The sequence below is a fragment of the Tursiops truncatus genome, chromosome 4, assembly GCF_011762595.2.
Source record: "Tursiops truncatus isolate mTurTru1 chromosome 4, mTurTru1.mat.Y, whole genome shotgun sequence".
Taxonomy (NCBI): domain Eukaryota; kingdom Metazoa; phylum Chordata; class Mammalia; order Artiodactyla; family Delphinidae; genus Tursiops; species Tursiops truncatus.
Window position 1 is genome coordinate 95,085,297 of NC_047037.1, and position 23,400 is coordinate 95,108,696.

General features: G+C 41.7%; 1 protein-coding gene across 4 annotated transcripts in view; it reads right to left on the reverse strand.

Annotated features, from left to right (window-relative positions):
• Nucleotides 1-16,604, reverse strand: part of NXPE3 (neurexophilin and PC-esterase domain family member 3) — a 53,479-nt gene extending 36,875 nt beyond the window's left edge. For 2 of the 4 annotated variants that reach the window (XM_033855871.2, XM_019923228.3), the window contains exons 1-5: nucleotides 16,473-16,604; nucleotides 15,593-15,724; nucleotides 13,085-13,272; nucleotides 12,329-12,440; nucleotides 10,739-11,027 (exon numbers count right to left, since the gene is read on the reverse strand). In XM_033855871.2, coding sequence (XP_033711762.1) covers nucleotides 10,739-10,831 — 93 coding nt within the window. In that variant the 5' untranslated portion in view covers nucleotides 10,832-11,027; nucleotides 12,329-12,440; nucleotides 13,085-13,272; nucleotides 15,593-15,724; nucleotides 16,473-16,604. The remainder of the gene's footprint in view (nucleotides 1-10,738; nucleotides 11,028-12,328; nucleotides 12,441-13,084; nucleotides 13,273-15,592; nucleotides 15,725-16,472) is intronic. The other 2 variants (XM_019923229.3, XM_033855870.2) reach the window with 2 other exon arrangements.
• Nucleotides 16,605-23,400: the final 6,796 nt, after the last annotated feature.

The following is a 23,400-nucleotide window of genomic DNA, read 5'->3' on the forward strand; positions in this document are numbered from 1 at the left end:
ACTGGAGGGAGGGAAGGGATCAGGAAAGAGGCAGATAAGAATACCAAAGGGCACTGAAGGGATGCAGTTCCTGCTAACTGTGCTCAGGACTTTAGCAGGGAGTCCGCCCACGAGCCCATGGGAGACCCTCACCCGACAATCTTTCCACAGAGCCCACGGGCACTCCCAATGCCCTGAGTGCTAAACCCACACCTCCCCACACTCTGGAACCAGCAGCTCCTGTGCATGCTCCCAAATGAGGCAGTAAGTGAGACTCTGCTAAACAGGACACTATCAGTCTCTGTGGACAAGGGAGAAATACAAACTTAAGCCATAGTGCCTCCTTCTGGAAAACAAAAGCTTAACAGCAGCTAGCCTGGTGGATTGTAAGAAAAGGTTAAGAACTGCGCCACAAGAAGAAGCAAGACATGGGAAGCAAGTGTACCCGTACAAGGGCAGAAAAAACCACAGATAAAACAGGACTAGTGAACATTTCATCCCATCCAAAGGCAACTAGTAAGACGGGAGGAGGTATCTGCTATTTCAAGTGTGAAAGCAGCAATGCAAATGTACAAGGAACTATAAAGAATCAAGGAAACATGTCATCACCAAAAGACAACAATAATCCTCCAATAACCAAGCTCAAAGGCACAGAATTAACAACCTAGAAGATAAAGAATTCAAAATAGCTGTTTGAGGAAACTCAATGAGCTACAATGAAACAGAGACAAACAAGTCAAAATATACATGAACAAAATCAGAAACTTACCAAGAGATAGAAATCATAAAGAAGCAGCAAATGGAAATTTTGGAGCTGAAAAATTCCATGAATAAAATGAAAAAAATGCAATAGAGAGCATCTATAGCAAAGGAGATCAAATGGAAGACTGAATAAGGGAGCTAGAGGACAGGAACTTTGAAATAAACCAATCAGAAGAGAACGCAGGAAAAAAAGAATGAAAAAGAGCATAGAAAGCTTACATGATCTATGCGATGCCACCAAATGTACAAATATTAGAATAATCAGGGTTTGAGAGAGAGGAGAGAGGGAAAAGGGGGCAGAGTTTATTTCAAGAAATAATAGCTGAGAACTTCCCAAACCTAGGGATATACTTGGACAACCAAGTTCAAGAAGCTAAGAGATCACCCTATTATCTCTATGCAAAAAGACCTTCTCCAAGACACATTATAATGAAACTGTCAAAAAACAAGTGTAAAGAGAGAATCCTAAACGCAGCCAAAGGAAAAATTATTGTAATCTACAAAAGAATGCCCATTCAGCTCTCAGTGGATTTCTAAGCAGAAAACCTACAGGCCAGGAGAGAGTGGATGACATATCCAAAGTGTTGAAAGAAAAAAATTGCCAGTCAAGAATACCCAGAAAAGTTATCCTTCAGATGTGAAGGAAAAATAAAGACTTTCCTTGACAGACAAAAGCTGAGGGAGTTCATCACCACTAGACCTGCCTTGCAAGAAATGCTGAAAGGAGTTCTTCAAGCTGAAATGAAAAGATGCTAGTGATATGAAAACATACAAAAGTATACAACACACTGGTGAAGATAAATATACAGATTTAGAAAACTCTAATTCTGTAATAGGATGGTGTGTTAACCACTTAACTATAGTATAAAGGTTAAAGAAAATAACTACAGCTACTATAACTTGTTAACAAATACACAGTACAAAAAGAGGTAAACTGTGACATCAAAAATATAAAAGGGAGGGAATAAAAAGGTGGAGCTTTGTGTGCAATTGAAGTTATGCTGTTATCAGCCTAAAATGGTCTGCTTTATCTATGAAATGTTTTATGTAACCATGAAACAAAAACATAAAGAAAATTCACAAAAGCGAAAGAAATGAAAACAGAGCATACCACCATGGAAAATCACTAATTTACAAAAAAAGGAAGGCACAAACAGAGGGGAAAAGAAACAATGAAAATGCAAAACAAATAGAAAGCAATTAATAAGCTAGCATTAATAAGTCCTAATGTATCAATAAATACTCAAAATGTAAGTGGACTGAATTCACCAAAAGGCACAGAGTGGCTGAATGAATAAAAAAATAAGACCCAACTACATGCAGCCTAGATTCACTTTAGATTTCATGACACAAAAAGACTCAACATGAAGGGATGGAAAAAGACATTACATGCAAATAGAAACCAAAAGAAAGGGGGTTATCTATACTTATATGAGACAAAATAGGCTTTAAACCAAAACCAGTAACAAGAGATAAAGATCATTATATGATGATAAATGGTCAATACATCAAGAAAATATAACAATCATAAATCTATACCTACCCAATGTCAAAACACCTAAATCTATTACACAAATACCAACAAAACTGAAGGGAAAAATACACATGAATATAGTAATAGTAGGGGGTTTCAATACCCCAGTTTCAGCAATGGATGGATCCCCCAGACAGATAATCAATAAAGAAGCATTGGACTGGAAACATATATTAGATCAAATGAACCTAAGAGACGTTTATAGAACATTCAATCACAGCAGTAGAATACACATTCTTCTCAAGTGCACATGGAACATGCCCCACTTTAGATCACATGATAGGCCACAAAGCAAGTCTTAGCAAATTTAAGAAGAATGAAATCATACCAACTATCCTTTTTGACCACAGTGGTATGAAACTAGACATCAACAACAAGAGGAAAGCTGGAAAATCTACAAATATGTAGAAATTAAACAACGTACTCCTGAACAACCAATAGATCAAAGAATAAGTTGAAAAAGAATATTTTTAAATATCTCAAAACAAATGAAGCTGGAAATAACATACTAAAACCTATGGAAAACCTACCACAAAAGCAGTTCTGAGAGGGATGTTCATAGCAACAAATGTATATATTAAGAAAACAGATCTATCTCATGCAACCTAACTTTACACCTCAGGGAAGTAGAATGGCCAAGTGGGATTTATCCCTGGGATGAAAGTATGATTCAGCATACACAAAACAATAAATGTGATACACCATATTAATAGAATGAAAATGTATTTGATAAAATACAACATCCTTTCGTGATAAAAACATCGCAACAAACTGGGTATAGAAGGTAAATTTAATAAAGGCTATTTACAACAAACCCACAGCTAATATCACACTCAATGGTGAAAGATTAAAAGCTTTTATTCTAAAATCAAGAACAAGACAAGGATGTCCACAGTCACCACTCTGATTCAACATAGTACTATAAGTGTCAGCTAGAGTAATTAGGCAAGACAAAGAAATAAAAGGCATCCAAATCAGAAATGAAGAAGTAAAATTGTCATTATTTGAAGATGATATCATCTCATACAGTTGACTCTTGAATAATGCAGAGGTTAGGGGCACTTACCCTCCACACAGTAGAAAATCTGCATATAACTTATAGTCAGCCCTCCTTATACACAATGTCTCCATATCTGCAGTTCCACATCCATAGATTCAACCAACTGTGGATTATGTAGTACTGTAGTATTTACTACTGAAAAAAATCCATGTATAAGTGAACCCATACAGTTTAAACCCATCTTGTTCAAGGGTCACCTGTATTTAGAAAATCCTAAAGACTCAATCAAAAACCTGCTGGAACTAATCAACAAATTCAGTAAAGCTGCAGGATATAAAATCAACATACAGAAATAAATTGCATTTCTATACACTAACAACAAAACATCTGGAAAAAAATAAAGAAAACTATCCCATTCACAGTAGCATCAAAAACAGTAAAATAATTAGGAATAAATTTAACCAAGGAAGTGAAAGATCTATACAATGAAAACTTTGATGAAAGAAACTGAAGTAGACATAAACAAATGGAAAGAGAGCCCATGTTCATAGATTGGAAGAATTAATATTGTTAAAACACCTATACTAACAGAGTCATCTATAGATCCAGTGAAAACCCTATCAAAATTCCAATGGCATTTTCCACAGTAATAGAAAAAACAATCCTAAAATTTATGTGGAACAACAAAAGATCCCAAATAGCCAAAGCAATCCTGAGAAAAAAGAACAAATCTAAAGGTATCACACGTCCTGATTTCAAACTGCACTACAAAGCTATAGTAATCAAAACAGTATGGTACTGGCATAAATACAGACATATAGACCAATGGAATACAATCAAGAGTTTAGAAATAAACCTCCACATAAACAGTCAACTAATATTTGATAAGGGAGCAAACAAATACTCAATGATGAAAGCATAGTCTCTTCAAAAATGGTGCTGGGAAGACTGGTTAACCACAAATAAACAAATGAAATTGAACCCCTATCTTACACAACTCACAAAAATGAACTCAAGATGGATTAAAAACAAACATAAGATCTGACACTGTAAAATACTAGAAGAAGAAGTGTCTTGGCATCGGTCTTGGCAATGATTTTTTTAGATATGACACCAAAAGCACAAGCAACAAAAGCAAAAATCAACAAGGGGTATTATATCAAACTAGAAAGCTTCTGCACTGCAATAGATAGCTCCAATAAAATGAAAAGATAACCTATGGAATGGGAGAAATATTTGCAACCTATATATCAGATAAAGGGTGACTGTCTAAAATATATAGAGAACTCATACAACTCAATAAGAATAACAACAAAATCCAATTTTAAAAATGGGCAGAGGGTGACTTCCCTGGTGGCACAGTGGTTAAGAATCCGCCTGCCAATGCAGGGGACACAGGTTCAAGCCCTGGTCCGGGAAGATTCCACATGCCGTGGAGCAACTAAGCCCATGCACCACAACTACTGAGCCTGCGCTCTAGAGCCCACGAGCCACAACTACTGAGCCCACGTGTCTAGAGCCCGTGCTCCGCAACAAGAGAAGCCACCACAATGAGAAGCCCATGCACTGCAACAAAGAGTAGCCCCCACTTGCCACAACTAGAGAAAACCTGTGCACAGCAACAAAAACCCAACACAGCCAAAAATACATAAATAAATAAACGGGCAGAGGAACTAAATAGACATTTTTTCCAAAGAAGACATCCAAATGGTGAACAGGTACATGAAAAGATGATCAACATCACTAATCATCAGGGAAATGCAAATCAATACCATGATAAGATATCACATCACACCTATTAGAATGGCTACCATAAGGAAGATAAAGAAGATAGGGAGAGAAGGGAACCCTTATACACTGTTGTTGGGAATGTAAATTAGTTCAGCTGCTACAGAAAACAGCATGAAGGTTCCTCAAAAAATTAAAAATTGAACTATCATATGATCCAGCAATCCCATTTCTGGGTGTATATCCTAAGGAAATGAAAAAAGGTATAAAAAAAGATATCTGCACACCCATGTTCACTGTAGCATTATTCACAATAGCCAAGATATGGAAAGAACCTAAGTCCACTGATGGATGAATAAAGAAAATGCAGTGTGTGTGTATATATATATATATACACACACACACACACAATGGAATATTATGCTAAGTGAGATGAGTCAGACAGAGAAAGACAAATACCCCATATCACTATCACTTATATGTGAAATCTAAACAAACTGAACTCCACAATTCCCTGGCAGTCCAGTGGTTAGGACTCCATGCTTTCACTGCCAAGGGCCCGGGTTCAATTCCTGGTTGGGGAACTAAGATCCCACAAGCCACATGGTGCGGCCAAAAAAAAAAAGGAATAAAGTGTTAAAAAAAAAAAGCTGAACTCGTGAAAACAAAGAATAAAATGATTATCAGGGGCTAGGGGATTGGGGAATTAGGGAGATATTGTTTAAGGGTACAAGCTTGCAACTAGTAGATAAATAAGTCCTAGAGATCAAACGCATAGCGTAGTGACTGTAGTCAACAATAGTGTATTATTGTATTAATATAAATATAATAAGTTTATGTAACAAACTTCAAAGTTGCTAACAAACAAGATCTTAATTGTTCTCACCATAAAAAGAAATGATAATTATGTGACATGATAGAAGTGCTAGCTAACACTATAGTGGTAATCATATTACAATATATAAATGTATCAAATCAACACATCATACACCTTAAACTTACACAACGTTATATGTAAATTATATCTCAATTTTTTAAAAACAGAAAAATTTCCCTTACCTACTGATTACGTTTTAGGAAATATTCCAGCCTCCCTCTCCTTTTTAGTTGTTGTGAGGCTATGACAAACCACTAAGGACCAAACCATGCACTGTGTGCTCACAGCATGCCTCCTTCTCCTTTCTTTTTCCTCTCTTCCTCTCCCATGGTCACTCTTGTTCCTTGGGTAGCCACCAGCTACCAACTCAAGGCCAGCAAACTGACCCATACAGCCCAATCCAAGAATCACCAGATGCTTGGTGCTAAGTCACCTGAATTTTACTTAAAAATGAAAAAGAATGCAAAAATGTCAATTTACTTAATTTTCCCAAATGATAACCCTATTCTAGGCCAGTAACAAGGGCAGCTTCAAGGTCTGCCATCTTTTTAGATTCAGAGCCAAGAGGAAACACTAATGGTCACTCCTGGAGCCACTGTAAGGTGTGGACTGGAATGAACACTATGCTTGCCTGTTCCACAGGCCTGTTTTACTCCTGTCTACTGAAACACAACACTGCTGTTTACTGACCTGTCAGCTCAGGGGCGGGCCTGACTGATCAAAGAATAATCCCAAGTGACTGATTCAGGAATGGGCCTGTGACCCAATTCTGTTCTATGAAAAGCTGCTGCATGTTTCTGATGGATTCATGCACCCGAATCCAGACACCACCAGTACTCTGGGAACAGCTCTCTGAATTTTACTTGCCAATGAAAAAAATGCAAGTAACTCTTGAGAATATTTTTGGGGAAAAAATTGTATCTCAAGCTGGACATGTACAAGAAAGCAACCACCTGTTGCTGTGGCAGCAACCTAAAATCCAACCATGAAAGAGGATGCCATAGACAAAGCTAATGCACAGAGGGCACAGCTGAGAGAGACTTACAGAGAAATGGAGCCTGAACTATGCTCAACGTAGCAAAATGAATTATGCCCAACTATACCTCCTGACTTCTACTCTAAATGAATATTATTCCTTAATATTAAAGCCAGATTGAATCAGCTTTATTTGCAGCCAAAAGCCCTAATACACTGGTATTGTTTTCATAATCAGAAAACATATATATTTAAAATATCAATGAATAAGGAAAAAACAAATAAATACAGGCCATGCTCAATGAGAGGTTAACAGAGAACTAACAGAGAATTCTCCCTACAAACTTTTGCTAGATGTTGATATACATCTCCTTCTCATATGTGATATTTTTTCTCCCATGGTTCCTACCTGCATCATTCTAATCTCCACTTCCATCAACATATCACCGCCACCTTCTTGCCACTCTCTTATAAAGACCCATGTGATTATATTGGGCCCACCCAAATAATCCTGAATAATATCCTTATCTCAAGATTCTTAACTTAAACTTGTCTGCAAAGTCTCTTTTATCAGATAACATATTCACAGGTTCTGAGAATTCAAACACTGACATCTTTGTGGGCTTTATTCAGCCTACCGTATATACCAACATGATAATAAGTCCTTTACATTCGGAGACGTCTAGAAATTCAGAAATCTGTGAATTCACTATAGTAGTTGCTCTACTCACAATCACCTAACTAGAGAGGTTTTGCTAGTTTGTGGATCTTATTTGTTCCTCTATTTGTTTAACTGAATTTGGCCAAATCTTAGGAAATGTGGGGATTTTGGTGTGATACATCTGAGATGGAGCAGACGGGATGCCCCAGGATTTGTATTTTTTAAACATCCATGAATTATTTCAAATTTATTCAACTTTCATTCAATAAATCTTTATTAATGTTTCAGAAGCTGAAGAATTTAAAGTATCTAACCACATTTTATGTTGGAAAACTAAGTAAAAATGTAATAGTCGTGACAAAGGAAATATTCCTTTCTTAAATTTCAAAAAACTCCGCATATACAATATAAGGGAGACTAACGTGAGCATGAGATGAGGAAACAAAAACATGAAAGAGACCTGTTACCAATGGAAAGAATATTTGCTGCATTTAGTGTTGTTTGTTTGTTTTCTTTGTTTATCTTAACCAACTCTGAATTTGGCATATTTGAAAATGCTTTTTCTCCCCTTACCACCTGTGATGGTTAATTTTCTTATGTGATATTTTTAATTAAAATTGAATCTGTGCTTTTTAGAAAATACTCAGATACTGTAATTGCAAGGAGAGTACAATCAGGATCAGAAGCCTAGGACAGACCAGGGATTAAGGGACGGGAGACGGCCAAGGTTCAGAGCCTTTCCCACTCCCCACTCCCCACCCCAAGCTTCTTTAACAATTATCATCATAGTAATAAATTGAACAGTTTAAAAGTCATAACAGTACTCTCAGCCTGGACAAGATAACCTCTTTAGACGAGGGGAAGTGTCTCACCACACTCCACTAAAAGATCTATTTATATTTTCAATATTAAAATTGTCCTACATCATTTATATTACTGGTACCTCCCTTCTCCATTATTGTTCAGTTTGTGTTCGTGCAGATAGCTACAGCTGTTAGCGGACATTCTCCAGAAGTTTCCAAGAACTACAGCAGGGCTATTAGGGGAATTCCTAAGAATAATTCCTAACATTTCTTCCTGAGTATAATGACAATAACGATGTGGGACTATGGCCTAACCTCTCAAGTCTCTCTTTCTCCTACCTCCTCGGCCATCCTAGACCTACACAACTATCCTCTCTTTTCTTACACCCAGGCTGTTGAACGTGGTAAAACAAAACACACACTCACAAAACCAACGCAAGTAAGCGCCATGCACACATATGATCTTGAAAGTTATTGCCCCTCTATCATCGTGCAGGGTCAGCTCCATCTTCCACCCCCATTCTTTCAAGCCCCTATGTACCAACCTCCTGGGCTCCACCCTCCTTCCACCTTCCACCTCCTGTCTAAGCAAGAACTCCCTCAATGTCTTACCTTCCAGCAGCAAATGTATCTACATTGCCAACCATTATGACATTTTTCCCTCTTAGGTCAGAGGAAGGAGCATGGCTCCTCCTACATAATTAATAATAAAATGATAACAAGAACACTCACAATGTACCATGTCCCTCATTCTACATAGTTATTGCTCCATCTGTACTCTAGGTCCCATCCTCTCCTCCTCCCCTTGGTCCATTAATCCTTCTCTCCAGCTCCTCTATGAACTCTTTCCCCTCAAATGCAAGTCCCTCAGACTTCCACTTGCAGCCAAGATACAGAAACAGTGAGATCCACTCCTCCACCTGAAACAGTGGTTTTCCAGACACTGCACATCAGACAACAAAAGACATGATGCCTGAAAGATGGAAATACAGGAAGTGATCCCTATGACTGATTGCCCTTTGCTTACAGCCTTGAGAGCATCTCCAGGCTGCAGCAGCAAGAGGGGAACGCAGGTGGAGCCTGGAGAACCCCCTAAATTGAGGAGATGAGCTGAGAGTCTTAGAAGACCAAGCTGATTAGAATCCACAGGACAGTAACAGTAGGAGACAGCTGCACACAGAACTCAGGAGATCTACAGAGAGTCCTAATTAAGTATTCAGCAGAGTACTGAAGAGCACATGTGTGTAAGGAAACTCCTGGAGGCTGGGGAAAGAACCACACGAAACCATGAGAGAAAACAGTAACCTGAGCTCCCACAGGGCCAGGATGTTTGAGAGACACAAACATTCAGTTTACAGCAAAATCCAAAAACCAAAAAAATACTGTAATTAAGTTCGACCTATAACCTAAGAAGTACCACAAGCCAACAAAATTAAAAGTACAGCATCAGTTTAGATAAAAAATACTCCACAAATTTTGGTGATATGTGAGTTCATGAAGGGAATGGAAGAGAGGGGGAGAGGCGACTACTACTAAGTACCTTCTCGGTGCCAGGCACTTGTGAGGGTTCAATAAGATATGGTCCCTGTCCTGAGCACCACACCCAGTCTTCAAAACAGACTCATCGGACTTCCCTGCTGGCGCAGTGGTTAAGAATTCGCCTGCCAGTGCAGGGGACACAGGTTCGAGCCCTGATCTGGGAAGATCCCACATGCCGCAGGGCAACTAAGCCCGTGCACCACAACTACTGTGCACCACAACTACCAGTGAGCCTGCACTCTAGAGCCTGTGAGCCACAGCTACTGAGCCCGCATGCCACAACTACTGAAGCCCGCATGCCTAGAGCCCGTGCTCCGCAACGAGAAACCGTCGCAATGAGAAGCCCGCATACCGCAAGGAAGAGTAGCCCCTGCTCGCCGCAACTAGAGAAAGCCTGCACACAGCAACAAAGACCCAAAGCAGCCAAAAATAAATAAATTTAAAAACAACAAAAAACAAACAGACATCATCATCTCCCTCCCCTGAAATACTCCAGCTTTCTGCCAGGAGTCGGCTAAAAGGTCCCCTTCTTGAAAAGACTTTCTTTCATCACTCTAAAGCTACTCTAGAGAACCCACTTTCTTTTCTCTACAGTACTTCTCACAATTTCTAATTATCATTTATTATTATATTCTATGATTACTTATTACTCTTATTTTCTCCCATGCACATTTAGAATACGAACTCCATAGTGAAGAAACCACCGCACCTTTGGTGACTAGCACAGTATATAACCGTTGAAGGCACTCAAACACTTATTGAATGAATGAAAACAGGAACTGTGACTAAGTTTCTGGATGATCAACATTTTCCAGGCTAGTTAGCCCCAAATCCCTCGACTTGGTTCCCTTAGTTATGAAGCAGCATGCTGAGTACTCACCTCCACCTGAGTGACATTGATGACCAGCACTACCACCATCAATACTGCAAGCAGACAGCAGAAAAAACGTAGTTTGAAGAAACTGATCCACATTGTCTGGCTGTGTCTTGATCACCCATGGCCGACACCATGCTCCCTTCAGTCCTTAAAACGCCATGTCTTTGTTTTTCTGAGCTGCAGATGAGCTTTCAGTTTGACTTGCTTCTTTTCTGCTAGTTTACTTACGAGTTCTTTGTATAAAAGAGCAACTGAGGTTGATTTAAGAAGCACATTTTTCTCCAAAGGACTCCTTCGAAGAGGGGAGATGAGAAAACAGATTACCAATTACAACAGCTTAGAGTGGAGTAAAAGGAAAGACACCATATTTCCTCTTCCTTAACCTTACTGAAGACCCAAAGTCATAAGAGAAAGCAAAGAAACAGAGCACAGTAACATCTATTCCATATCCGGACAATTTACTTAAACCCAGCTCCAGGCTTCTGTGTAAATACAGAGATATTTGTCCTACTACCTATTTAGGTTTTAACTTTTAAGAGAGCAAAGAAGAATATCTTCAAACCCTTAGAAATTACAAAATTCAAGTGTTAATTTTCTAAAGAGGTCTAAGTAAATAAAACCACTTCCCTTCCCTTACAGTTTAAGTTTTATTACATTACTAGAGTAATTATATTTAAAGGCAGTAAGAAGAAAACCTGTGATTTTATGAGAAGATCTGGGATTAGGTGCAAACCATTCTGATAACCTCTGGAAAACAGGGATGCCATCCCTCTGTATGGCAGGAGACAGGAAACACCCTTTGGGTTTCTGGCTCCCTCACCACACATGTGGTTCTGATGGTCCCTCAGCTGAGTAACAAGGCACAGGAGGAAAGACACCTGCCCTGAAGATGTAGGAGAGGAAAGCTAAGCTTCAGGAGTAACAGCTCACCGAAATCCTTCATCACACCTGCTAGAGGCAGAAGTCTTGAGAGTATGTGGCTCCTAACTGTTCTTCCACGTAATTATTTTAAAATGCTCTCCCCAGCTGCTTTTATGATATAGGTAAGCAGTGAAAATGTTAGTGTTTAGTTCCCAGTGAGGCTTTCCATGCAAGGCAGGATAGAGAGGTAAAGGTGAAAAGGGTGCATAACCACGGTGCAGAGGACCTCAGACTCCCTCAGCTGCACCAATACTCCTACAGTTTTGTGTTGGACCTGGCAAGCCCCCTCTTCCCTCACTCCTCCACTCTTTTGGTCTAATACGTTCCCATACCACAAGGACATACAACAACACTTCCTCACCCCAGCTTCATAAAGGAGACAAGGCTAAGCTACTCCAGTATGCTTTCCATCCTCAGAATTCCCACAACACTTACGTTTTTCACTTCTCAGCTGATCTCTGTACTTCTATGCATTTCTCATCTCCCCAACTACTCTATACCAATTAAGACTATATTTAAAAAAAAAAAAAAAAACAGAAACTATAAATCAGAGAAAAGCAACTTAAGGATAACAATGTATCATACTTTTTGATTCCTTCCCAGTACTTAGCTCTTTACATGATATACCAAAGATAATACTCCACTGCACCACGGTAGCCGTGGTCTACGTACTGTGGAAAGGCCAGCAGCTCAGAGGACGTCAGTGTGGTTCAGAGCTGTTCAGCAGCAGCACAGCAATGGTCAGTGGCGCAGAAGGACGGCCCAAGGGCAGCAGACTTCAGAGCTAAAGGAACGAAAGGCCTTATAGGCAGCAATGCAAACATGCAAGAAGCCCCTCACAGCCAGGGACTTCTTATAAAAATCATTATGGAAGGTCATGCCAGGAAAAGATCTGACTTCCTGCTACAAGTAGGTGGAACACTGAGATTGAGAGATCCATCTGTACACCTAAATAGATACAGGTGTACTACTAGATGAGGTGTACTAGACAGACCTCTCTTTGAAAAGACACATACTAAAATGTTGATGGTTGTCACCTCTGGGTGGTTTTTATTTTTCTCCTTCATCTTCACCAGGAAATAAAACTCACAAATATAAAGAAAAAAGCTGGTTTCTAAAAGTAATAATTAAAGATGGGCTTATAAGGAGAAACAAGGCATTAAATCAGATATGAGAAAACAAATTTAAAATGAAAGATTCCAAAGTGAAAAAAGAAATCTGTAACAGATTTCTGGGTTTTTCCTACAAGTATAAAACCTAGGCATTATAGCAAGAAATCTATTTGCAAAGAGAGCAGGAAAATATCATTTGGTATCTCAAATTGCCTTAGAATTGAGTAAGAACAACAGTGCTAGATAGGAATGACTCTAAAAAAAAAGTTTCCTAGATCAACCAAAAAATAAAAAAATATAATTGAATTTAATTTACCTTTTTTTTTTTTTGGACATTTCCAGTTCCCAAGAAGAGATACTTATTAGAACTAAGAAATTAGGGTTTACATCTAACTTTCCTTCCAGTGTAAAATCTGAACTCAAGCAATCGTGAGAGCCCTTATTCTTTTCTTGTCACATTCGAAGCACATGTTGAAGTTTTTCATTTTTATACCATTCTTCCTGCTGCAACAGAGATAAGCACATGAAATACAGGTTAAAGATACTGAAAATGAAGCAAAGGAAAATATATTTGAAATCAAGAATACAATTTTATAGCAAAGAGATGTACATAGATTTCAGTACAAAGTAGTGGGCGGAATAAGGATAGGAACATTTCCTTTCCTAGTAATAAATAGAAAAAAAAACCAACAATAAGTGGCTATTTATATTCATGAACTTACATAGGGCAAATTATTCTCAGATCTGAGCTAAAGGTCAAAACCTTATAAATAGCAACATAACTGGAAAAAATATAAACCACAGATAAAAGCTCCATATGTTATTTTTCTTTTTTTTTTTTAATTTTTATTGGAGTATAGTTGATTTACAATGCTGTGCTGATTTCAGGGGTACAGCAAAGTGAATCAATTATACATATACATATATCCACTCCTTTTTAGATTCTTTTCCCATATAGGCCATTACAGAGTACTGAGTAGAGTTCCCTGTGCTATACAGTAGGTCCTTATTTTCTTATAGACTAGAATAATCATGTAGTTCAATGACCCATCCTACCACTAGAGAAAACAAGAAGTATATGGACACATCTAAAAGTTGTGATCACTCCATGAGGAATCTCAACTTGAGCAGTCTTGTTTTCAAATCTTTCTGAAATGTTAGAGCACCACTTATTCATGCTTCATATTTATGTTCAAATGACAAGCAAAAAGTAAAATCCATGGTCTGCTGGGTCTGTTTTGCCAAATTTTGATTAAGACTATTTACCAGCCAATCTAAATTCTTTATGGCCTGTGGCAACAACCCTATACTGCCATTAGGTACCTGACCTCCTACCCCCATCTCACAAGAGAATTACAAAGTGATTGCTTATATCACTTGGAATTACAATTGTCAGTAACACAAATGAAATACTTGAGTTCAGTACTAAAAAGAAAATTAGGGGCTTCCCAGGTGGCGCAGTGGCTAAGAATCCGCCTGCCAATGCAGGGGACACGGGTTCCAGCCCTGGTCCGGGAAGATCCCACATGCCACGGAGCAATGAAGCCCGTGTGCCACAATTACTGAGCCTGCGCTCTAGAGCCCGCGTGCTAAACTACTGAAGCCTGCTCGCCGCAACTAGAGAAAGCCCGCGCTCAGCAACACAGACCCAACGCAGCCAAATATAAATAAATAAAAATTAGGCAGCAACCCCACCCTCCGGGGGTGCTAACGTTCTTAGACAAGCACTACACAAAAACAATACATTACTGAACAACCACACACCCGGTTTCTGGAATAGTCCCCATCCTAAATACTCTGACCTGCCAGCCACATAGATGTACTTGTCAGAGCAAGTATCTGGAATTTTAATTCAGAATACAAGGACCCCACACATAAAAGACAAAAGCACAGATTTACATGGAATATATCCCAACTTAAATGTTCATATCTTGAACTTTCCAAAGATCAGCTGTATTTCATAGGGTGCTGAGTAAAACCTTGAAACTTAACAGGGGAACGTCTAGAGAAAGAACTGGAGACTCATCCAAGACCATGGTGATGATGGGTCAACCAAATAAGATCAATCCTTGGATAAAAATGAAGCAGGGACAGGAGTTTACACAGGGACAGAAGTCTACAAGACTTGTTTCCCCATATTCCATTCCATTTCTCTTTCATGTACCCCCATCTCACATGCCCAAAATGCTGACTCACCTAGGGCTGCTCTTCTTTCAAAGCAGCACCCCAATGCTTTCATAATACCCGGGGGCAGTAGGGTAGAGAAGTAAACAAATCAGTTAAATAAGTCACAAAGCAATAAGTGCTATAAGAAAAAAATAGGGCATGTTGATAGGCGGTGGTCTTTAACCTTGCATGCCCATTAATTATCATCCCAGAAGCTTATAAAAATACCAATGCCTGCATTCCACTCAACCAACTGGGTCAGAATCCATAGGAGTAGGGTCCGAGAAACAGTTTTTATTTAAGGTCTGCAGATAATTATAATACACTGCCAGGTAGGAGAACCAATGGTATAGAGTGGCCAGAGGGTCTTATTTGTACAAATTGCTCAGGGATGGCCTTTCAGAAATGATGCTTGAATTGTAACTTACATTGTCCCTCCAGGACAATCCGATTCTGGGTCAATGGGGATAGCCAACCCTACTTCAGGGATCTATCCCTTCGTTTCCTTTCTCAATAACAAATAACTGCACTGTATCAGGCCCAGAGAGATTGTGAGGATGAAAGACACAGAAGATGTTAAACACAGTCAAAGGAAAGCGGAGCCCAAACACTATGGAGGAACAGTGTGCTGTTCTACTGCGTGGACTGAGACAGTTACCAGGGTCTGGGAGTGCCGCCAGCTTCAAGAGCACGCTGATGTTCCAAATGATAATTAACCACAGTGAGAAGGGGAGAGATCCATCAGAGCAGCGAGATCCTTTATTCTTTAGAAAACGTGGCAACAATCCTCCTTTAGAATAAATAATGAAAGCAAGGAAAATTTTACGGACAATTACAAATTTTGTATAAATCCTGTGAATCCCTCTTACCACCACACTAGTGGTCTTTGATCAAGTGGAGATGAGCGACAGGCCAGGCAGAGTCTCCACATCACACCTTGTAGAATCACACTTTACCCAAGTGACCTCAATCTGATGTCCCAAAACGGCAGCTCAGTAAAACCAGAATAGTCCAACGCATTAGAGGACCGCCAGCCAAGAGGCAGCTGGGTCTCGGAGCAGCGATGAGACTGGAGATGCGGGCAGAGGAGGGAGGCGTCTCCAAGTGCCCCGCACTCGCTTAGAAAAGGGGTTAGGGGAAGGGGTCTTTAGCGGCCCGGAAGTCTGGGCTCCGCCGCGCTGCGGCTGCTCCTGCGGGTGTTGCAGCAAGTCGAGAAAGCTGAGGATGGAGATGCTCGCGCCCAGCCCCGCCCAGGGACCGGCTACAGCTCGGGCTACTCCGGACCAAGGCTGCGGCAGCCGGTGGCTTTAACTCTGCCCCGCCTTGGGCCGGAGCCTCCCGTTCCAGGTTCAGATGCCCCAGCCATGACCCCGGGGCTGCAGCTCCTCTGCACCGGGCCGGGAGCTCGAGAGCCAAAGCGCGGAGGAAGGGGCTTAGCAGCCGAGAGGCGCCCGGGAGGAGCCAGGCAATGGTTCGCTCGGGCGGCAGAGGCTCGGCCCGGCCCGGCCCTGGAGCACAAGCCGCAAGCTGGCACTCACCTCCGCTCTGGCCTCCCGACGTGCGCTCTCCGGCTGCCGGGTACCCCAACGCCCGCCGCAGCTGCACCAGGCCGCCTGGCCCCGGCTTCCGGGACCAGCTGTGTCGCCTCACCCCCGACCCCCGGCTGCGATTGGTTAAGCTCTGGGAGGGGCGGACCGAGGGCGCTGACTGACAGCCGCGGGCTTGGAGCGCAAGCGTCCCCCGGAGCAAGGACGCAGAGTTGGCGCCTGTCGGGCTCCGCACCACTGGGCTCACGCACGAGGGTGTCCTGCTGCTGTCGCCCTGTGGTCTGAGCTCTGGCCCCTATCAGGACCCCAGCTCCTGTCGCCCTCAGACATCAGGGTTTCCCCAGGGAGCATCCATTTCGAAGCTTTTGTCTTCTCTGCCTAAGTGACCAAACCCCAGATGCCCCTACTTGGGCCGTGTTTCCGCTCAGTGGCGCAATGTTTTGTTCCCTGCAACAGAGAAATAAGATTTGCCAAGCTGGGGCTTCCCTGGTGGCGCAGTGGTTAAGAATCCACCTGCCAGTGCAGGGGACAACGGTTCCAGCCCTGGTCCGGGAAGATCCCACATGCTGCAGAGCAACTAAGCCCGTGCACCCCAACTATTGAGCCTGCGCTCTAGAGCCTGTGAGCCACAACTACTGAGCCCGCGTGCTGCAACTTCTGAAGCCTGCGTGCCTAGAGCCCATGCTCCACAACAAAGAGAAGCCACTGCAATGAGAAGCCTGCGCACCGCAATGAAGACCCCAGGCAGCCAAAATTAATTAATTAAAAAAAAAGATTTGCCAAGCTCCAGCAGAGAGCCATTGGGTCCTTGAATCTTTCCTTGCTTGAAATTAGTGGACGTATTCTGTTAGCCCTTAAAACAACCCTTTTGCTTTTACTCGCCCTGTACGTGACATGGGTCTTCCAGCAAAAAGACCTGAATACTCACCCCACACACACCCGAATTCTAGGTAATCCTTTTTGGACTTTCTTCTAAGCAGTGAAACATCTGTAGCAACTATGTGAAATTCAGGAACTGAGAGTCCTTCGAAGACAGAAGCACTTGCTCAGGAAACCGGAAGAGATGGCAGGGGTGCTCTGTGTTCCTCAGGGCTGGGAACACAGTGGGATTAACCCCAGTTTATCCCAGCAAAACGCAGCCTCTAAAAGTAGACTGCCCACCCATGCGCTCTAGGGCCCTCCCTTGCCAACTGCTGAGCAGGTGTGCTGCAACTACTGAAGCCCTGGCCCTAGCCAATGGTCCACAACAAGAGAAGGCACCACAGCAAGAAACCGGACACCACAACGAAGAGTAGCCCCCACTCGCTGCAACTAGAGAAAGCCTGCTCACAGCAACGAAGACCCAACACAGCCAAAAAGACAAACAACAACAACAAAAAAAAAAGTAGACTGCCCAAGACTATTGTTCCAAGGTCAAAATATTTGACATTTACTGACCACAACGGACTCTATGTGCTCATTCAGAAGTTTTCATGTCAGACCTGCATGCATGGGTAACCCATATGACTGGAATAAAAGGTTCTACGTGGGGCAGTCTCTTCTGGAGTAATCATTTCATTCTTCTTTCTCGAGGATCAGCCTTTTGGACTCGTAAAAGGTGGTTTCCATTGCCTCTGTGCCTAATGATCAACAGCCCCATATAATAGGCTTCTGCTCTAAGTCCCATCTTCCAGTAGGTGGACTCCCTGCCACCTGTCTTTCACAGTCTGGCTGTCTGGCAAGTGGCTAATACTTAAATAGGACATGCTGGCTCCTAGTCATGAATTTGGACCATTGGTGAGCCTTATTAACCCCCATTCACACAGGCACTCAGAACCCTAAGGCATTTTAGTGATCTTATATTTTACAGTTATTACAGACACAAACAAGAGTGGCAGGGACCAGAGATGCCTGTCCATCACTACTAGATTCTTAAAAGATCTCTGACTGCAAAGCCACCACACTCCCAGTGGAGAGTACTACTGTACAAAAAAACATGCACTTTGGATCCTAGCCTGACTCAGTCTAATTCACAGCTTTGTCTCTTATTAGCAGTGCCATCCCAAACAAAGTACTTAACTTCTCTGAGTTCATTTCCTCAACTGTAAATTAGGGGCAACACCACCTGCACTTAGGAATAAGTGAGAAGACAAATGAAAAGTACCTAAAAGAGTGTCCCAAATCTCTTCCTGTTGAATTCCCTATCTCAGGTCATGACATAGCATAAGGAATTTCTAAATGTTGCATTTATGATAACCTAACTTTGAGCTGGGAGAAAAAAATGAGAACATAGGTTTGTACATTTTGTTATGAAACCAAAGGAACTGGTCATTTCTGACCTGTCTGCAGAAATGGTTTAGATGCTAATGTTACTAAATTTTATTTCTCTAAGTAAAACAAAGAACGGATTCTAAGTTTAGATAAACAAAAGCAAATTAAGCTTGTTTATGATGCAGCTAACTTGAGAGGTATTCACCAGCAAGTCTGGCTCCATCTCTGATGGCAGAAGCTTGCTGCATAAGCACTCCTGAGTCCATGTCAGCTCCTGATTCAGTTCCTTTGCTTCCTCTTTTTGAACAAGTGACTGAAATTTGGGCCAGAAGAACCATCAAGCCATTGTTCAAAATAAGTGACTGCTGTCACATTGGATACCAACCACCTTATTCCAAAACACCACAGACAGTGAGAGGATGCTGCCAAGGGTGGAGACTAGAAGAGGTATTTGGTGCCTGTATTAGTCTGCTCAGGGTGCCATGGGCTGAGTGGCTTAAACAACAGAAATTTATTTTCTCACAGTTCTGGAGGCTGGAAGCCCCAGTTCAAGATGCCAGCTGATTCAGTTCCTGGTGAGAGTTCCCTTCCTGGCTTGTAGATAAGCCTTCTCAATGTGTCCTTACATGGCAGAGAGAATGAGAACTCTCTGGTGTCTCTGCCTCCTCTTATAAAGACACCATTCTCATCAGGTTAGGGCCACAGCCTTATGATCTCATTTAACCTTAATTGCCTCTTGTTGGGAAAGGCAGTCTTTCAGGCATGAGGCTTTGGCTTGGAACACTTCCTGACCAAGAGATAAAAGCCTGTGGCTTGTGCTGAGCTTGTTGCCTTGTTTGGGAGTATTTTTCCCTGTTTCAGACTTAATGCGTATTCCTTTGCTCCACTCTCCCCAGAGGGTTCCTTCACCCCTTCCACCATATGATGACACAGTGAGAAAATGGCCATCTATGAAACAGGAAGCTGGCCCTCACCAGACACTGAATGCCTTGTTCTTGGATTTCCAGCCTTCAGAACTGAAAAATAAATTTCTGTTGTTTATAAGCCACCCAGTCTATGGTATTCTGTTATAGCAGCCCAAACGGACTGACACAGTATACAGTCAAAACAATTTTCCAAAGTTACTTAGGTCATCTCCCTTTTTCCTATCCCCTTCAGTGAGTTTATGTCATACATCTGTAAAACATATTCATTTGGGGCTTCCCTGGTGGCGCAGTGGTTGAGAGTCCGCCTGCCAATGCAGGGGACACGGGTTCGTGCCCCGGTCCGGGAAGATCCTACATGCCGCGGAGCGGCTGGGCCCGTGAGCCATGGCCACTGAGCCTGCGCGTCCGGAGCCTGTGCTCCGCAACGGGAGAGGCCACAACAGTGAGAGGACCGTGTACCGAAAAAAAAAAAAAAAAAAAAAAAAAAATATTCATTTGTCATAGTCCTCATTGCATCTTGAGATCCCCTGATATCCTAGTTAAGATGGGGGGTAAAATTTGCATATAGTAAAACTTCAGTCTTTGTGTACTGCTGCATAGGTTTTGACAAATATCTAGAATCGTGTATCCACAGCCACAGTACTGTATAGAATAGTTTCATCACCTAAAAATTCCCACGAGCAGCCTCACCTGCCCTCAACTCTCGGCTACCACTAATCCTGTTTTCTCTCCCTATAGTGTTGCCTTTTTCCAGAATGTCATATAAATGGAATCATGCAATATGTACTCCCAATATTTTGATTAGCAAAAGTTTGGAAACGATTACTCTTGCTGATTCAGATATATCTAAAACAATTACCAATATCCACCTAATCACCAAATTGGGAGTCAGCTTCAATTTACAGCATTTTAAAAGGACTCTTCTCTCAGCTCTGTATGTTAAATTATCTAAATTTGGAAGAATCTTTTTTTTGGCCGCACCATGTGGCATGCAGGATCTTGGTTCCCCAACCAGAGATCGAACCTGTGCCCCCTGCAGTTGAAGTGTGGAGTCTTAACCGCTGGACCACCAGGGAAGCCCCTAGAAGAATCTTTTTTGAGGTGCAAAAAGATTTTCTTTTCCTTCAAAGACAAAAGAGAAAGTACACAGAAAGCCGTGTTATTCTGCTGACTTGCTTTCAATCCCCTCTGTTTTCTTTTTTTTTCTTTGGCTGTGCTGGTTCTTCATTGCTGCATGTGGGCTTTCTCTAGTTATAGTGAGTGGGGGCTACTCTTTGTTGCAGTGCATGAGCTTCTCATTGTGGTGGCTTCTCTTGTTGCGGAGCACAGGCTCTAGACACGTGGGCTTCAGCAGTTGCAGCGTGTGGGCTCAGTAGTTGCAGTGCACGGGCTCTAGGGCTCATGAGCTTCAGTAGTTGTGGTGCACAGTCTCAGTAGTTGTGGCGCACGGGCTTAGTTGCTCCATGACATGTGGGATCTGTGTAGGCTGCGGTCCTCTGACCCCCGAGGCCCTCCTGGTTCACTCATTCCTAGGCTCCTAACTTTTACCATGGGCCCTTGTTATCTGGACCTGTTCCCCCTGGTCACCAGTCTCCCCTCAGATATCCACAGGGTATCATGCAGCTGCATCCATGGGTAAGAGACCTTGCACCCTGCCTGTTGGGTAGCCCAAGGGATGCACAAAGGTCAGCCTGAGGCTGCACAATCCCCTCCCCAAGGCAGTAGGATTCATTACTTCCACTTTGGCCAGATTAGGCTGCTCAGTCTTCTCTGATAAACTGTGAATTTTCTCCACTGCGTCATCCAGTGGCTGTTGTGTCATCCTTCCCTGTGCTGCCAGAGCACATGGCCTGAGCCTCTCTTTGGTCCTTATCACAGGCTGCCCTGTGTTATTGTCCATGTTCTGACCTAGCCTAGGCCTCTGCTAGGCTGTGAACTCCTTGAGGGCCAAGTTTGTCTGACTCCTTTCTGCATCCTTTTTACCTTGAATCACGACAACTTATTTATAAATATATTTTTCTATTATATTCTGAATTCCCTGCAAGTAAGGACTGTGTCCGATTCCTCTCTTTGTCCACTGCACCCGGCACAGGGCCTGGCACAGAGTAGACAACAGTAAAGTTATGCTGAATGAACAAAGGAGCCAAAGGCCTTGGCCTTCTGGAGCTGAGAGGCCAGAGCAAGTTTCCCCAAGGGAGAAGCAAGTTGTGTCCCTCTGTGGCTTGCACTCTCAGCCTGCTGAATACTCCTAAATGAGTCTTCTCTGTGGGGGCCTGTATCCAGGCCAGTCACAGTACTTCCTGGGAATGACCTGCTCTCTGGCTTGAGCTTGGTCCTGCCTGGATGTCCCAGGATCACAGCCCAGGTCTAAAGCCGAGCCTTGACCTAGGGTTCTCATTTCACTGGCATTTCCCCTCTGTCCCTATTTGGATTTTCTGTAACTGACCGCCTCCAGGGAGATGCTGGGGCTCAGCGTGTTTGAGCGTGCCTTGGCTCTGTGCTACCATGTGCTATAAATGATATCTGTACTGTAAGAACTACCATGACTCTTTGAAACAAGGAAGATGAATAAAGAGCTTTATTCTGATGGCAATAAATAAATAAATAACCTGGTTTCAAGACTTAGTGTAAAGCTATAGTAATCAATATAGTGTAGTACTGATATAAACAAATAAATAATGGAATAGAATAGAATCTAGTTATATTTTAAAAACAAACTCATGGAAAAGGAGATCAGATTTGCAGTTACCAGAGGTGGGAAGTCAGGGGAGGGGGTGCTGGATAAAGATGGTCTAGTTATAAAATAAATAAGTACCAGGGAGGTAATGTGAACACAGCTGTATGTTATGTACGGAAGTGGTTAAAGGAGTAAATCTTGAGTTCTTATCACAAGGAAAAAATTTTTTTCTTGAAGTTTGTGTCTATATGGATGTTCACCAAACTTATTGTGACAATCATTTCACGATAAATGTTAAGTCAAATTCTTATGCTGTATACCTTAAACTTATACAGTGTTATATGTCAATTATATTTCAATAAAACTGGGAAAAAAATTTTTCCAGACAAACAAAAGGTGTGTGAGTTCATCCCCACGAGACCTGCCTTACCAGAAATAGTAAAGGGTATTCTTCAAGCAGAAACAAAAAGATGCTGACATCGTAAAAACATGAATGTGTAAAGCTCACTGGTAATGCTATAGTCAAAATAAGATTCTCTAATATTTCAATGTTGTTGTGTAATTTACTTACAACTGTAGTTTAAAAGTTAAAAAGGAGGGAATTCCCTGGTGGTCCAGTGTTTAGGACTCAGCACATTCACTGCCATGGCCTGGGTTCAATCCCTGGTCAGGGAAATAAGATCCCAGAAGTTGAGTGGTGCAGCCAAAAAAAAAAAAAAGTGAAAAAGGAAATGTACTAAAAATGACCATAATGACAAAACAAAAAGACAATCCACTGAATGGGAGAAAATATTTGCAAATGATATGACCAATAAGGGATTAATATCCAACTCAACATCAAAAAACAAACAAACAAACCAATTAAAACATGGGCAGAAGAACTGAATAGACATTTTTCCAAAGAGGAGATGCAGATGGCCAACAGGCATATAAAAAGATGCTCAAGGTCACTAATCATCAGAGAAATAAAACCACAATGAGATTATCACCTCTCAGCTGTCAGAATGGGTATCATCAAAAAGAACACAAACAACAAACGATAGTGAGGATATGGAGAAAAGGGAAC